The sequence below is a fragment of the Eufriesea mexicana genome, unplaced genomic scaffold (assembly GCF_001483705.2).
Source record: "Eufriesea mexicana isolate 0111107269 unplaced genomic scaffold, ASM148370v2 scaffold1358, whole genome shotgun sequence".
Classification (NCBI taxonomy): domain Eukaryota; kingdom Metazoa; phylum Arthropoda; class Insecta; order Hymenoptera; family Apidae; genus Eufriesea; species Eufriesea mexicana.
Window position 1 is genome coordinate 82,634 of NW_016909491.1, and position 16,659 is coordinate 99,292.

The 16,659-nt window shown below is 57.2% G+C and overlaps 1 protein-coding gene across 1 annotated transcript in view; it reads left to right on the forward strand.

Annotated features, from left to right (window-relative positions):
• The first annotated feature begins 315 nt into the window (after nt 1-315).
• LOC108548111 (serine-rich adhesin for platelets) overlaps nt 316-16,659 on the forward strand; it is a 39,274-nt gene continuing 22,930 nt past the window's right edge. Inside the window, exons 1-5 of the mRNA XM_017900899.1 lie at nt 316-466; nt 5,719-6,144; nt 6,358-6,861; nt 6,949-8,735; nt 9,860-9,951. Of these exons, the coding sequence (XP_017756388.1) occupies nt 464-466; nt 5,719-6,144; nt 6,358-6,861; nt 6,949-8,735; nt 9,860-9,951 (2,812 nt within the window). The 5' untranslated portion in view covers nt 316-463. The remainder of the gene's footprint in view (nt 467-5,718; nt 6,145-6,357; nt 6,862-6,948; nt 8,736-9,859; nt 9,952-16,659) is intronic.

The window sequence follows — 16,659 nt, forward strand, 5'->3', positions numbered from 1 at the left end:
AGAGACAGGAGACGGTGTTTGTAATCAAAGGGGCGATCCGCGGCGCGGCGTGGAAGAAAGTCAGCCTACCGGTGAGCCAGTCCGGCACGGCGCGTTGTCCCGAATGCACGTCGAACCATCGATTTCCGCGTGTGCTGGCCACGTGATCGCGCCCGATCGCCACACACCTCGCCCCGTGTCTCCTGTTGCTGCTGCCACCGGCTTCGCCGACTCGTCGCGCTTCCCGCTTCACGGCCCGAGCCGCGCCGCCGATCCAGCGCGTCGCGAATCCCGGGAGTCGATCGCGCGATCCTCGCGGCCCAGCTAGCCACACGGATTTCACCGCGTATCGGGCTCCGGGCAGCCTGGTAACAAGTCCCAGCGACCTGCGTCCGAGGGATCACGTGGTCAGGGGACTGCCGGTGCGAGCACGAGCCAGGGACGATTCGCTTCTTTCCCGGCGATGAAAACGAGTGGCGAATGAATGGTAAGTAGAGAGGTAATGGTCGTGGGAATCGGCACGACCGATTCTACGGGATCGCGAGGGAACCGAGAAATCGCGAGCGACTGCGATTCTTCCGTGTCGCGGCACCGGGTCAACCTCGATGGGTAAAAGATCGGCGAAGGATCGGCAAAGGATCGAGGCTCTTCCAAGGCTGATCCCTGGAGTAGCGAGTACCGCAAGGCCGAGCAGAGGAGCAGAGGTATGCGAGTGACGTCGCGGCTATTATACGAAACGTTAGTCAAGGTAGGCGCGGAGCGTGACGCTGGCTCGACTCGAAAAAGCACGGTGACAGGTGGAGGAGAGCGTGTATGCGACGTGCCAAAGACGTATCGAACGCGACGTATCGAGACTCTCGCGATCTCGCGACTCGCTGTCGAAACCGCGTACGTTTAATCCTTTTAACCGGACACCGCTGCTACGGCTTCTACGAACGTCACGCGGCTGATACGAAACAGACGTGGGACGTGAAAAATCCTCGTTATCGCGTCGCGTATCGGTCTTCGATCTGCCAACGGAATCGAACCTCTCGAGGTCGGCGAGAACGCGCGCACGCGCGCGCGGTTAGCCGTCTCCGCTTCCTCGTTTTCTCCGTCGAGGGAGTAAAAGGCCGCCGATAACGCGAGGCGACGTTTCCTCCGATCCACGAGAAATCTCCGCGGCGAAACCAGTTTCACGGCAGCGGACAAGCGCGGGGCCTTTGAAAGTCGATGGCATTTTACCGTTTTTACTCTTTTCTCCACCAGCGGAGAGACCGCGACGACTCGCCGCGATTTTCTAGCCGCGATTTTCTACCCGCCAGGTAGCCACTCGCGCAGCCGATGCACGGATAATTATTCCCGATTCTCGTGAAAGTTCCGAGCACGCCGACGACGCGAGGAAGCGCCACGCTTGCCAAGCGGCCACGCAGACGCGGCGCGATCTCTTTACCGCCGCGCGTAACGCTCCAACGACGGAGCCGGTGCGAGCAGCGTGCACGACTTTTCTTTTATTCCGTCGTTGCACAACGCTTCCGTGTTTCACGCCCGTTTCGACGCCGTTCCATTCGGCCGAGAAACTGGCAGCCTACCTTCGCCGTCGACCGTGGCCACGAGGACGCACTCGGCGAGTAAATATCTCACTCCGCGCGCGATCGGTAACGTGGCATCGACTGTCCTCTCGCGTACAAGCCGTCTAAGATGTACGTTCCGAGTTAAATCTCTCGGATATCTAGGTACCTCTGACCCAGCCTGTGTCAAGTAGATGTCAAGAACGCTCGTCACGTTCGCGACGTCGAAGCGACGATTCGAGACGAACCGAGAGCAACCGTCGTCTCGGTAGACGCGGGAAAGGCGCTCGAGAAGAGCAGGGGCGTGAAGTAACTCGGAAAAGTGAAACCGAAAGTCGGGCGGAAAGTTGCAAAATTAAAGGCGAAATTTACATTTGAAATTCGCGAACCAGCCCCGAAGATAGACGGTCACTCGCGAGGCTGATTGCGTGACGAAAAGAAAAGTGAAGCGATAAATCTTCCTTGCCTCGTCGCGTGGCTCGCGCGCGTTCGAGAGGAAAGAGGAAAAAATGGCGGAAAGAGGGGAAAAAAAAAAAGAAAAAAAGAAAAAACGGGACGAGCTTAAAACGGCGTTTTCCCTGTTGGCGAAACGGACGCGAGGAGCGCAGATTTGAGTAATGAATGGAGCACGCTGTCAAAATCCGCGAAGCGTGACGGAGAACGCCGGCGTTACGTAATTCCGCCGCATCGTGGCGTCGTTTACGGCTGGGAAAATGCGGAATTCCGAAGGGTTACAGGAAACGTTTACGCGCGGAACGCTCCCGAATAAGGGCAAGCGTGTCTACCTTCGTCGCGGCCTAACGCGCTCGTCGATCGCGCTTTTCCGCATACCCGGCCCCATTTCCCATCTCCCCGAGATGCTTCCCAAATCATCCACGAGGCATTACGCAAGGTAGCCGACACGTGGCCCCCCTCGAGCTAACCACGCATCGCGAAACGTTTCCCGTTCCGTCTAGCACCGCCCACTCTGCCCGTTTCATCCGCCTCGAAACTAGAATTTCCACACCGATTCAGGAATCCGATTTTCCGTTAGCGCGGAAGAACCGATCGAGCCGTTTGCTGGAACAGACTCGGCCGGTATCAGGAACGCAGCTGGGTAGACGCGAGTAGAATGAGCGCGTCCGGGCTAGACCAGAGGCGCGAGTAGAATGGAGACGAGTTGTAGGTCAGTTTCGAGCGGTTTACCGATTCCGAGCAGGTTCAACTGTCCCGGTTGTTTGACAAACCGATTACCCGGGTCGTAATCGAGCCGTGCATTTATTAGGATGCGGTACAGTTTTGGGTGTCAAGGCGGACGGAGCAGTTCAGGGGGTTCCTCGCGACGCAGTTACGTGCCAATTCGCTCGGCGAGCGATCCTTCGACCGATTCACGAATTTATCTCGAATGGCGAGGAAATCGGTGCGAATCGGCGCAAAAACGCGCGGCAATTTCTAATTACACGCACTCCGAGTCCACGCGCTCGCTCTCTCGCCGTTCCTCGGCGAATTCTGGCGTCGTTTACGGTAACGAGTCGCGATCGTAAACGCGATTCCGCGCGAGAGACCGAGTTTGCCTGTCCGGCTAACGAGAGTAGTGCCAGTTGCCTATGGAATTCCGCCATTTTTACCAACGAGCTTTCCGCGACTTTCCATCCATTCGCCAGGCTGTCCGGCTATATGGCAACCGGTCATCTCGCAACGGTCCGAGCGGGATTTCTGTGTCAGAGCTGGGACGAAAGACGACGTTATCCAGGGCAGGTGCGATCGATCGGGCGCATCTCGCGAATCGGAACAGGGTTTCGTAATATTTTCAAGAGGCACACTGGTACCGTGAGCGGCGCGAGAGAGCCGGCATATCGAGAATGCGGCGGCGCTCAGCCCTGCGGCTACGAATTCCGTTACGCGCACTTGTATGGTTCTTCGGCTTCTTCCCGTCCTACCCCGGCCTCCGGCCACGAATACATTTTTTCCCCATCGCAGCCGGCTTCGGGATCCTCGGCCGGATCCACGCTTCTTCCTCGAGGACCTCGCGCCATCTCCTGCGCCCAGAAACGCCGCCATCGCGGCCCACGTTTCTTCCCAGACTCTCTCGTCCATCTCTAGCCGGATCTCGCACCAAAGAGTCTAGAATCTCTCGAAACTACCACGCGTTTCCAAAATATTCCAAATAGCTAGGCTACTCCGATCAGATTGGCGTTGAACAACCTTGCGCAAGGTAGAAAGTTCGAGTCGGAAATTCGGCTACCTCGATCTTTCTATCGAGGAAAGAAGCCTCTCGATCGTGTTCGATTTTCGAAACGCGAATAGGATAGCGACAGGATGTTCAGCGGAGACGAGTGTCATCGAGCCGATGATCCGACCACTGGAATCCCCGGTGTAACCGTTAACGAACTCGGTTCCCTCCACTTCCTCCTGCTTCTTCCAGGTGCTTACCAGCCTTTGGACGGACTCGCGCTTCTTCCTCGAGGATTTCGAGCCGTCTCCGGTACCCAGAAACGCTGCCATAGCTGACGACGCTTCTTCCCAGGCTTTCTCGCCCATCTCTAGCCTGATCTCGCACCAAGGAATCTAGAATCTCTCGATACTACCATACGTTTCCAAAATATTCCAGATACCTAGGGCTTCTCCGATCAGGATGAGCAAGCCTGCGCAAGGTAGAAAGCTCGAGACCGAAATTCGGCTACCTCGATCTCCCTATCGAGGAAAGAAGCCCCCCGTTCGTGTTCGATTTTCCCCAACGCGGATAGGATAGCGACGGTATGGTCAGAGGAGACGAGTGTCATCGAGCCGATGATCCGACCACTGGAATCCCCGGTGTAACCGTTAACGAGCGCGGTTCCCTGCGCTTCCTGTTGCTTCTTCCAGGCGCCGACGAGCCTGCCGTGTCGATCGTGCAGATCGATATCGTTTTCCAGTAGCCGTCTGGAGGTTTTCCGCGAGTGCGAAGGTTGCGTGCGCGGCAACAGCCTCGGCTGTTTCACCGTAGTGATTTACGAGGCCTGGCCGTGGAAGGACTTTCCATTCTCGCGAATCGCGTGAGACGGCTCGCCGTGAAAAGGACCCTCGCGCGAGCGATAGGAAAAATTACGACCGTGATTCCGCGCGGCGCGAAGAGTAGGGGCAGGTGGCGATCAGCTGATCGGCCGACGATGACCCGCGGGTCAATCGGCTTTCTACTTCTCGCGCGGCGCGAAAATCCGCCGCGGCTTCGAGCGGAGAAACGACGGCCAGTGGGTCGGGCACAGGGGGAGGGAAACGGCGCGCGCGCGCGCGCGCGGTGGTCCCCGGTTTAGAGGCGAGCGAGCGTACTTTCTCGCGACGGGAAGAGCGATATACGTATCGTTAGACGATCGGGATGCTGACGAGTGAAAACGGACGGAGGCGGTGAATAAAGAGTCGCCCGTCGAAGACTCATTGGCCGAGACGAGGCTGCATGGTCGCGGGAATCGCTCGGCTCTCTGCAAAAGCATCCTCTCTATCGTGAGAAGAGATCTCCGCGAGATCGTGGCTCGAGCGCGCGGAGAGAAAGATCCAGCCAGTGTTGGATTTTTCTCCGGTTTGTCTAGTGCGCATCGCGTCGTCGAATTCTCCCGATTCGTATTCGCGCGATTCTTTCATATCCGCGTATTCGTATCGCAGGAGCGCTACTGCGGTAGCCGGGAAAACGAACAGTTGCAGCGCGGCGGCATGAAAGTTCCGCGTTAAGTTGGTCACGCGAGCTCGCCGGCATGTTGTTAAGATCGCTTAATGACCGTCCGAGAAGATCTTCGTGCTACGTGACACAGTTTGCCGGCAACTATTCGCCGACTCGATGACAATCCGCGAAGATTTCTGCTTGGCAACTGTGCGCGTACGCATTCCAATTTCCCTCGACCTACAAGATCCGTGGCATCGAATCGTTCGCGATCCTCGTCTTCGTCTACCGTTTCCACTCGTCACAGCCGACGCGATACCAGGCTTCCACGAATTTCGCCTGTTCCGCCTTGGCGCGCGCGAAACGACGCAAACGCGTTTAATCCGGCCTCGCGATGGCGTTGTATCGAGGTATAATCGAATTAACGGGGAAAGCTGTAATAACGCGGTTCGACGAGGCAGGTAGAAAAAGATCGTCTAGCCTGTAAAACGGGCAAAGTTCGCTGGAACCGACGAGAAAACTTGTCCATCGATTACGACATAGATCGTCTACAATGGTGTACGGACCTGCTTTCAGGGAGTGGCCAGCATTCCGGACTGTAAAGATCAGCGGGCTTGCGATGAATGGAACGCTTTAAGAACGATCCGGAAAATGGATGTCGCCAAGAGTGCAACGGAGGATTTCGTGACGGTGGTGAGCGTGGAGAGCCAGCCACCGCCGGAGAATTTCGTCACGGTGCTGTCAATCGGCAGCGGGAAGAAAGAGGATGAACCGGCTCCCCCCTTGGTCACCTTGCTCAAGAGCAATGGCATCGACGGGCCACTGGAGGAGGAGGTGGAGGTCTACCGGCTGCCCGGGGAGCGACTGGGGTTCGGGTTGAAGTTCGAGGGTGGAAACAAGACGTCCGAGAGGGTGAGGAGGCTGTTCGTTCAGAGCTGCGCGGAGCAGAGCCCCGCGAGCCGGGCCAAGTGCTCGTGGGGCACGCTGGGCGAGGGCGACGAGGTAAGGAAACGATCGGTTCGCGATCGGGACGAATCGATCGGTTTTCCGTGTCACGGGAGACGCGCGTAATTTTCCAGACCCACTTTGTCGCGTAACGATTCCCAGGAGAAGCGGCGCGCGGTTTGTTTATAGCGTGGCGAGTCCGGGCAAGAAACGAGCTTGTCGCATCTCGCGTGCACACACACCGGTCATGTTACCGCGTCTCTTTTCCAGGTACTCTCGATAGACGGTGTACCAGTGACACACATGACTCGACTGGATTGCGTGAGGCGGCTGAAGGAGTCGCAGCTGGTTATCAAGCTAATGGTTAGGTGCAGAGGAGCGCTGAGGCCCGAAGTCGTGAGCGCAGAGAAAAAGAGTTCGCCGGAGAAAAACAAAGTGCCGCCCGAATTGCCTTCGGCGCCACCGCCCGTGCCGCCGCGGAAGCTCAGGCAAGCCCGAGGTCTGGCCGACGGCGAGGCGAATCCGAGTCCTGTGAAGAAGTCCTGGAACGGATCCAGGTCGCAGAGTAGCTCGCAGACCAGCTCGCAGACCAGCACGCAGAACAATTCTCAAAATGCCTCCCCGAGCTCGCAGCCCGCCAGTCAGATCGACAACAGCAAGTCGACCTCCTTCGAGAGCTGCGAGTCCTCGCCGAAGAGTGCCAACGGATCCGTTCAAGACAGTCCCAAGGGATCGCCGAAGGAACGATCGCCGGAGCTCGCGAAATCCAAGCAGGTGAACAGAGTAACGCAGTACGCTTTTCTTAAAACCGATCGCGCGTAAATTCTCGGATTCGAGTCGCTAATGTTCGTACGTTCGCAGGAACCTCCGGAAGCGATGGTGTACGTGGACGCAAGATCGCAGTGCGGATCGACGCACGGAAGCACGTCCGACGACACTGGAAGCTCCATGTCCACGGTGATCGACCGATTCTCCACCTCCGACCGAGTATCCACCATTTCGACCGCCTCCACCGCGTCCACCACGTCCGAGCAACCCAACGAATTTTCGCGAATCGACCAAGATTTCGACCGATCGTCCGACCGCGACTCGCAACTCTCCAAAGCCATCTGTTCCTTCGACAACTTGGACGATTATCCGTCGAACCCGCCCGATTACCTGCTTCGTCGCCTAGCCAGCTCGGAGGCGGTAACCCACGTGGAATCCCGAGGCGAAGTGGAGAAGATCACCGCGGTGGTGGCACCGAACACGGTGCTGATCGAGGAAACGATCACCTTTCAGCCGCCGTTGAGCTTCCAGGACGCGCCGCTGAGCTACGGCCACGAAGCCAGGCCTGACCTTTTTTACACGGCCGATCTGGCCGCCGACTCGACCACGCATTTCAGGCCAATTAAGGACGACGTCGAGCTCGTCGAGCGCGTGAACAGCATCCACGAGGAATTCCACGCGGCGAGCTCCTTGCCGGAGCCTGAGAAGCACAAGGAAACGTCCGGTGGACGAGCCTCGGACAGGACGCCTCCGCCTCTGCCGGCGAGGAATCACGTAAACAGGATCAGCGTCAATCAACCGGGCAACGATCGCGCCGCAGACTCCCGTTCCCAGAAACTGTCCGAGCAATCTAGCATCGAGGCTTCCGACAGCCAAGATGCACCTGTTCTACCGCCCAAGCCGCTGCCAAGGAGAGACGTGAAGATCAGACGGAAGAGACCACCGCCGCCACCACCGCCACCCACGATCGTGCCCCGGACCGAGGTCAAGCCCTCCGCGTTGCCCGAGTCCGGACAAACGAGTTTCGAGCACGAGTCCGTGGAACCCCAACGCCTGAGCGTCGACGTCGCCACCGGCAAGCTCGAGGACGCTGTCGCCAGCATCCCCGTTCGCTCCAAGCTCGAGGACAGGTCAAAGACTCTGGACAGACGCGATTCCGACGCGTGTTCGACGTCGTTCAAGAACGTCGGCGTCGATGCGTGCGACTCGGAGAAGAAGAGGACCGAGGAAACCGACGACACCGAGTCTATGGACAACTACGACTTCTTGGAGGACGACGGACACAGGACGAACAAGGTCTTGGAGATCATCGAGATAAGGAAAGCGAAAGCGTTGCCCCCTCGCAGGACCAATTCCATCTTGCGCAGAGATGTCGACGAGGATACCGGGAAAGCCAAATGCTCCACCGAGAGCGAACGGAGGATTGACAGCGAGAGGATCAAGGTTGTCAATTCGGCCTGTGGGACCTATCAACAGGAGAGACCCAAGCCTGAAATGAGAAACGCGTTGACCAGTTCGACCGAGACGAGCATCTCGGACGAAGATGGCGAACAGGTGACAAAGTTCAACGAACCTATAGACGAGTCGGACGAGAAAGGTTCCTCTGGAAGTGACAGTCTGGAAAGGTCCAGGGGATGCGACTCGGTGTCCAAGAAGGACGAATTCGGACGACGGGAGAGCGACGAGAGCGAGGAATCCTATCGGTCGTGCAACGACGTTAGCGTGCACAATTTGACAGCTAGTCGCACTCGGAGCAGCAAGGAGATGATCGAGGATGACGACACGAGCGAAGAGAGCGACGATGGGGATTATTATTGGCAGAGCAACTTGGCCACCATAGGCGAGGAAGAGGAAACGAACTCTCTCGAATACACGAACCCGTGAGTCCCATTTTGACAGCTTCTAGGAAAGAACCGAGCGATTGCACGTTAAGCCTTGCTTCATCCGACGAACGAGCTGTCGCGTCAGGTACTCGTAGTTCGACGCGTCGGTTGAGACCCTAGAAACTCGTCTCTCTGTCAAATTTCTCGATCAAACTGTCAGTCGTTTACGCTCGTTTCCGACCTGGTTGCGGAGAAAACTCGACTGTCGCTGGGGGTACGAATGACGGTGACTGTCGTCGTGCGAATGGTCGACGATGTACCATCTCTGGAATCCGACGAGGCGATACTTTTTAGGATGGAACAATATGCCGGACGACGAACGTGTCGTTCAACTTTGCGAAACCTGTTCCTGACAGAGGGAACACGAGCTACCTGCAGATCTGCTAGCCGATTTTGCCGCGGAACTGGTCCCGGTAGCTCGCAGCGGACTATCAAAGTGTTCCATCTAGCAGATTTTGCCGGAATAACGCGTTCCTCGCCGATCGGCTATCTTATCTGTCGCGGTGTTTACGTAGGAAGCCTAAGTAGGTAGCAGTTCGCAGTACATTAATTCTCGACCATGTAGCACGCCGTGAAACCTCGCGCGCGGTGTGTTCTTTAATTGTAAGCAAATTCCGTTTTCGTACCTCCGGTTTGCCTCGATTAAGATGCCCGCAACGATTTGCGCTTGCAAAACGCTACTCGTATTTATTTATAGCACGCTCCAACCGCACCTAGCTCGATGCACACACGAGCGTCGATTCGGTGCCGCGTTTTTCGGCACGCCTTTTCCTACCATTTCGCGCGGTTCTTCGGGACGGGTCGATCACGCGCGTGGCAATCGGCGAACGATCGGTCGGGATCCAAGCGGATCCACGTTCCAGGGACGACCCCGAGGAATTCGCGAGGGCTGCGCGCTCGAGGCACGCGGCGAAATCCCAGGGGGCGCAGTTATGGCGTCTAATGATACACTCGGAGGAATCGTTCGGCACATTTTCTCGCGATAATTTTCTCTCGGCGCCCGATTTTTTGGAAAATGAGGATCCGATTACGCGTTTATTCGGAGAACCACCCTCGTGCAAGAGTATCGTTCTCCCGATCGATATTCCATTCGTAATAACGGAATGGCGTTTGCTCCGCAGGAACAAAGAGACGATGGAAGCGGAGGTGAGCGCGGCGGGAAAAGCGGAACGACAGGAATCGCCGGGCAAGAAGGACACGTGCAATGCAAATGGTAAGTCGAAATGAAGCGACGCGTTAGTTATTCCACGGTCGTCTATGCAGACGTCGGGAGGAATGGCGCTTGGCAAATTAAAAGCCGCGTTCGAGGTCAATGCGAAACAATCAAGCGGGCAGCTCGCGGAGGGGGTCCATTAAACCCGGTGGAATCGGCCGATTACGTCCATTAACCGAGGCAACTGCGCAAAAATGTTAGCGCCTTTAGCGCCTTTCGCGTCGATCCGCGTTCTCCGCCATTGCCACGTATCTCCCGCGGCGCGCGCGCGCGCGCGAGCGGAGAGATTACGCTCGCGGAATCTCGAACGACTCGCGACGCGTGGGGCTGGCCGATTCCGTTCGCGAGCCCGACGCGGTCGGCGCAGGAATTCGTCGAAGCGTAAAGCACGAGCGGAGAACACGCGGCACGCACGCCCACGCGCGCGGCCGTCTCGCGCAGCGTGCCGCGTCGCGACGCGGACTCCGATCCACTCGAGCCGCTTCATAAAGGTTACGCATTAATCTCGCGGTGCGTTACGCGCCGCTAAGGTTCTCCGGTTTCGCGCGCGTGCACGCGAGCGAGCATTGGAAACGGAGGCAGCTCTCTCGAGCGAGAGACAAAGGCGTGTTTGCCTGGGCGCACCTTCGACACGAGGAATTCCTGCTCGGCCCGCTGCTGCTGCTCATTGTCCGCCAAAGATGGATCGCGACTCACGTGGGAAATCGAAGGCAGCGACGCTCGCGACCTCTTCCGACAGCCGCTAAAAATACGCCGTAAAATACGGTCGCGCGAGCGAGCCGGCCGGATGAACGCGTTTCGCGCGAGCAGGGGTTACGACACGCGCTGCTGCGAAACGGGCTATTAGCGGGTCTCGTTCGCAGCGCGTGCTCCCTGGTCCCTGATCGCGGCAGCGGCTTTTAATCCGGCGTCGCTATTGTGGAAAAGGCGCGCGCGGTAATTGCTAGGCTGGATGTACCGGATGTCGATTACCGTGGGCGTACGCGCGCGATCATTTACACTCGGTGCATTATTACGGGCAGCAGCGCGCCTCGTGATCCAGTAAATGTACAGCCGAGAGTTTTCGCACCTTGGCTCGCGAACCGCGAGCAACCGGCACGCGGGGCGTCTCGTATTTTAGCCGCGCGTTAACGCGCGCGCAGGGACGTTAAGAGGAAAGCTAAAGGCTAGCCTGCAGCTTCTAAATATGGATTCCGACGGATCGTTTGTAATTGAAGCTCCGCCGGGGAAAAGCGCGCCGAGCGGCCATTTTTCCCTGGACGACTAAGCGACTGGGCCCGTGGTGGCTCGTTAAATTTCTCGGGAAAGTGGTATCCTGAGGCCTCCGGGCGGTTTCGTCTTTATCCTCGAGACCGGACCGAGCAGCCAACGACCACGACACGACCGCGAGTACCCGAGGTATATAGGAAAGAAACGAGGAAACTCCGTTCGATCGGTAATCAGCGTGCACCACTCCTCGAAAGTGGATGCTCGATCGCGGCCGGTGGGTGTGAGAACGAAACCGTTAAGAATAATTCGAGAAGTGGAAGGCACGGCATGGCATAGCACGGCGTGGCACGCCGCTGTTTGCCAGGTAGCTAGTTTGCACAGCTAACGAAGAACCAGGCTTTTAGGATCCTATTAAACGTCGGATTTTACGACGCACCGGGCATACGCGCGTATTACCTACCGTACGTTACTTTCAACCGGATCGCCGCGCTTAACTTTTCGATATTTGCACAACGAAACGCGAAATCGTTGACATTCCTCCCTTCACCGTTCGAATTCGTTCGCCTGGCCGACCTTGCCGCTCCTTAAACAGAACCACCCGTAACCGCGCCGCGGGATAAGCCTCGATCCTCGGTCCTCGAAATCCACCGAGTGGCAAAGGTGAAAGAGCCGGAGCGAGGGATCGGTTCCGCGTGGCGCGGATTCGGGGTCGAACGGTGCGCGTTTCTACGGGCGAGTGAACGTGAGTGACGCGGTTACGTAAAGCGTAGGATAATCGCGAGAGATGATAAATGGTTGGCGGGAAAGGAACAAGAGATACGCGCAGGCGGTCGTGTCACCGCGTTCCATCAGGTGAGCCTTCTAGCCTCTCGGCCAGCGGATCGTTGGCAGCCAGCGAGCACGGTTGCGAGTGTGGGTGGCTAGCCGGGGTCTGTCAGGGCATAGCAGTCGCAACGATATGGCGGTCGCGCATACCCGGCTCCGCTGTTCGCCGTCTGGTTTCTCGGGCCTCGCAGTGGCTGACCGCTCTCAAGGTCCCCATTCCCCCTTAATCGCCTTCCTTTTCGAGATCTTTCACTTTGGTTCGCTCCCAATCGAACAGACTCTGGCCAACGAGCCCGGTGTACCCGGTGCATCGCCTATGAATCCTCGATCGCTCGGGTCCGGCATTCCGCGCAGCCCGGTCGCCGCTCGCGCATCGGTACCTCCGGTGCAGTATACTGACCCAATGATAACTAACCCGGGGGTTTGGGACCGCGCTCCGCGAATAATCGATGGCTTATCGACTGTGGTTCGTCGCGCCCTCCCGATACTCGCGGAAGAGGAAAAAGATGGCGGACGTTACGCGTTCCTATCGGTGATATTCTAAACGCGCGACACGTTATGCTACCGATACTCGATTGGATCGTCAGCGACCGGTTCGATGGCGTTTAATAACGATTCCCCGGACTTTCTCCACGCTGCGTTTAATATTCGCGCGGTCGTAATGGCGGCGCGCGAACTCGGTCGCGTTGATGGAAAACGTCATCGGAGATCGCAGTTAAAAAGGTTATAACGTATCGACTGGCAGGGTGTGCTCGAGTTGGCGATGCATTAACCCAAGGCCCAAACATAACTCGTCGGGAATTGCTCGTTCCCTATTCGGTTCCAGGGAACCGGTCACGAAGGATGATTAGTCGAATCGATCATTCGGAGAAACTATCGGCGATAAATCGGCGAGGTGGAAGGCTCGGAGCGGCATGGCGGCGGACGCTCGCGGAACGATTCGTCTCGAAGCATCCAGGCCTCCGCGGCATCACGGAAGATCGTTCGCCGCGCGGGCAATTATTAAAGTCACGGTCAAATAGCGAGGGTGATCGATGCGCGCGTGCAACCGAGCCGCCACTCGCGGATTCCTCGTCCACTCTTTTCACGGAACTGAAATTAGATCGTCCGGTTTTATTTATCGCTTCGGCTCGCCGAGTAACTCAGTCGCGACGATAGGCGAGCCGCGGCATCTCCGCGGGAACCGGTTGGACGTCGCTTCAAAAACCGTTTAGTCGAAAGGATCCTTGTTTAACCGCGGCGCGCATAATCGCGAGATGAATTGCGCGGCAAACCCGACGCGGTACGCTCGGGCGTCTAAACTCGCGGAAACGTTGCTTTCCGTGCCGATTTACGCGGTATTAATCGATCCCCTTGGTCGTTACGATCCCACCGTTTAGCCAGCGTTGCTTCGCTGAGCGCGTAAAACCGTCGTCGACCGTGTCCCTTCGTTTTTCCATCGAGCGGAATTTTACGACGGTTCGATCCGCCTGGAAGAATCCTCCGGGCGGAGTTATCGGTCGCGACCGACGTAAATTCCTGACAGCGATGGACGATTCGTGCGTGCCGCAAATGCGAAGCGAAGGAAACGCGTTTCGAGTGACGAACGATCGAAAAGGCGCGCGCATCGTCCCGGAAATGCGACCTTTTCGATCGTGATCCGTTCGAACGACTCGCGGACAGATAAGCAACGCTGGTCGTCGTTGCGAAAGTTGACAAGTTGACCGAGGAAAGTCAGCGGTGAAGAGATGAAATAAAAAATGGCGGCACTCGTCGTTATACCCGATAGAGAATGGAGGCAATCGCGTCTGAAAGGATCTACTCCGCGCCTACGTGCGGCCAATATGTCCGATTGAAGCGACAACATTCCAATGCGGCAACCCGGAAGGTGCTCGAGCACCGACATCGATTCGATTACCTTCGATAAGTCATACTTGAACTCATGCAAACACGCGGCTGCCCCGCGTGCCCCGAGGAATTCGAAGAGTCGTAACGAGGGGAGCAGCGATTTCACCGGGCAAATCCGTCGTCGACGCTTCGACGCCGGAGTAATCCGATTGAATCGGATGGAATAGAAGCGAGGTCGGTATCGCGATGCGTTACGGTGGATCGATGCTGGCGCGACGAAAGCTCTCGCGTGCTTGGTCGTCGGGTATTATCTGCAACGAGGTTTGCAAACACGCGGTGCGAGAGCAATTAGTATGGACGGGCGTGGAAAACGCTCGTCGCCAAACGAATGCATAATCGACGCGAGCGCCCCACGACGGTCACCGATAAGTCGGCAGCGACACCTTGTGCCACAGGTGTCCGGCGCAACTTCCTGCGTGCATACTGATCCCGTGCCACGCGCTCCTCGCTATCTCGAAATATCGCGCCGCGATCCACGTGTCCGAATCGCCGCGAGAATGCACGCGTGGATCATCGAGTATGTACATAGTTATGCATACGTATGCGTGTAGGTTGGCGGAGGTATAGCGTTCTCGGGTGCACTCGGGTCGCCTGTTACGCGAGGCGACTCGTGTAAATTTTCGGCCGAAGAAACGAGCGTTTGCCGACGAGGCAATTCCGTGGAATGGAAACGAGGCAGGAAACGTCCCTTTACAGTTATACTCTTTCAACCGGAGAACTCGGCTCGACTGACTTATCGCCGACGTGGCAGTAACTCGGCCCCCGGACTCGAGGCGTTAAAACGTAGTCGTGAAAACGAGCCCATCTCCGCCGAGGACGTTCGCGATCCAGAATGTTTTCGCCGCGAGTTTGTCGGGGCAATCCGGAATTTTTCTCGGGCCCGGAATGTGCTGCGCCGCTTATGGCCGCGACATTGCTCGAATGCCAGTTAGACACCGGGAAAAGATCGGTTTCTTTCGATCCCTCGTCCGCGAGGACGACGAGTTATCGTCGCATAACCTTCGACTCGGAACGCTTTATCGGTGAAAAAGTTGCCCGATGCTACGCCGCTCGAAGGCGACTCGCGGGGCCTTAGACCGGAGACTCGGAGCGCAACGCGATCGTGCGCTTGTTCGCGGGTTCGATCTGACCTCGGATAAACCGCTGAACGAACGATATTTATTTCACGCCTATAACAGCTCTGTTTGTTATCTCGGAAACGGAGCTGGCGAGATGGGATCGCGGAGATCCCGTTCGACTCGACGCGTTGCCTCTAATTGGAAGGACTGCTCGGGTCCTTGGGAGCAGCACGGGGAATTCGTGCAGAGGCCGCGCAGATTCTCGCATTCCACGCCGATACCGCAGGTCCGGCTTCTCTCTTTCTCCCGACCCCCTCTCTCTGTCGGCATTTATAGAGCTGCTCGCGCCAAGTTTGAACTCGCGAGACCCTACCATGCTCCCCCGTTCGCGAAACGGAAGAAGCTCGACCGGTTTCTTTTTTGTCGCGCCCGCGCTCCCTCTCGCGCTCCCTCTCGCGCCCGTCTTCTAGAACGCGACCACCGTGCGGGCTGCTAGCTCGCCAGCTAGCCACCAAACAATCCCCACGGACACCGGTGGACAGCGGTTTCTGGCTGGAACGTCCCGGTTCTACATCGGGCGGAACGGTATCACGGAAACTTTCCTTTTCAGCCTTTTCTTACCAGTTAATCTCGTTTCGCCGATCGTTCGTGACGGATAACGCGCGACGCGGTCATCAGCGAATCTCCGCTTTTCTTCGCGACCGCTTAGCGGCGCTCGCTCCGGTTTCCCACGCGTAACTTTGCACAGTCAACATTCTTGCGCCGACTAATCAACGGCGCGTGACTGTCCTTTGAGCTGCTGCTGCCGCCGTCGCCGCCGCCGCCGCCGCCGCCACGACCCGCCATTTTTCCTTTCGGTCAACTTTGACTTTGAACGATTCGCTGCGCACTCGGTTCGTCGTATTTTCCACTCCCACCCGACTCGTCCTATCAGTTCCCCCGTACGAGAGTTCGATCGAGGTACTTGGCAACGTACCTACTTCCAAAAGAGTCGATTCATATTCGCCGATCCGTTAACCAACGCGTTCCTGATTCCTCGCCGCCCAGACGACGACCTCGTTCGATAGTCACAAAACTCTGGATACAATTTAAAGGCTCGTACGCGTTGCGTGACAATGAGTCGGCTTTTACAAGTATGCATCTGTCATTTGCGTCACGTTCGTCATTGTCAGGGATATCGGAGCACGCGGCGCGTCGTGCATGCAAATGCATCCCGGCTAGCGGTAATTCGTACACGTTACGTGTTACCGCATAACGTGAAAACTCAATCGCGGTCGGCTGCTGTCGTAACCTTGCGCGCAGACGCGTTCGCGAGACGGAGAGGTACACGAATAAGCACTTTGCGTTTCCTTTCCATACGTTGTACCGTTCGCTGTACGGTGCGCGGTTATTCATAAGTAAAGTAACACGGGGAATGAAACAATGGCCAGGCGAGGTTCCATCTGTTCGTAAATATCTTGCAAATTGGACCGTAAAATCTAAGACGAAAGAAGCGAGCGTTGCGTGGTATGGTGGCGCTCGTGTACGTCTCTCGCAGTTAACCTCGCTTTCAGGCGCAACACCGAACCCGAATGGCACACTCGAACTCGGAGGAAATTCGAGCCCTCAAAGGCCGACTAACTTCTTTTTTACCGGCCACTCGACTCCGGTCGCCTTATGGCGAAACACTCGTCAGTGACGCTCAAATCCACCCGAGGGCGCTCTGTGTCGTCCCCCCTCCCCCCCCCCC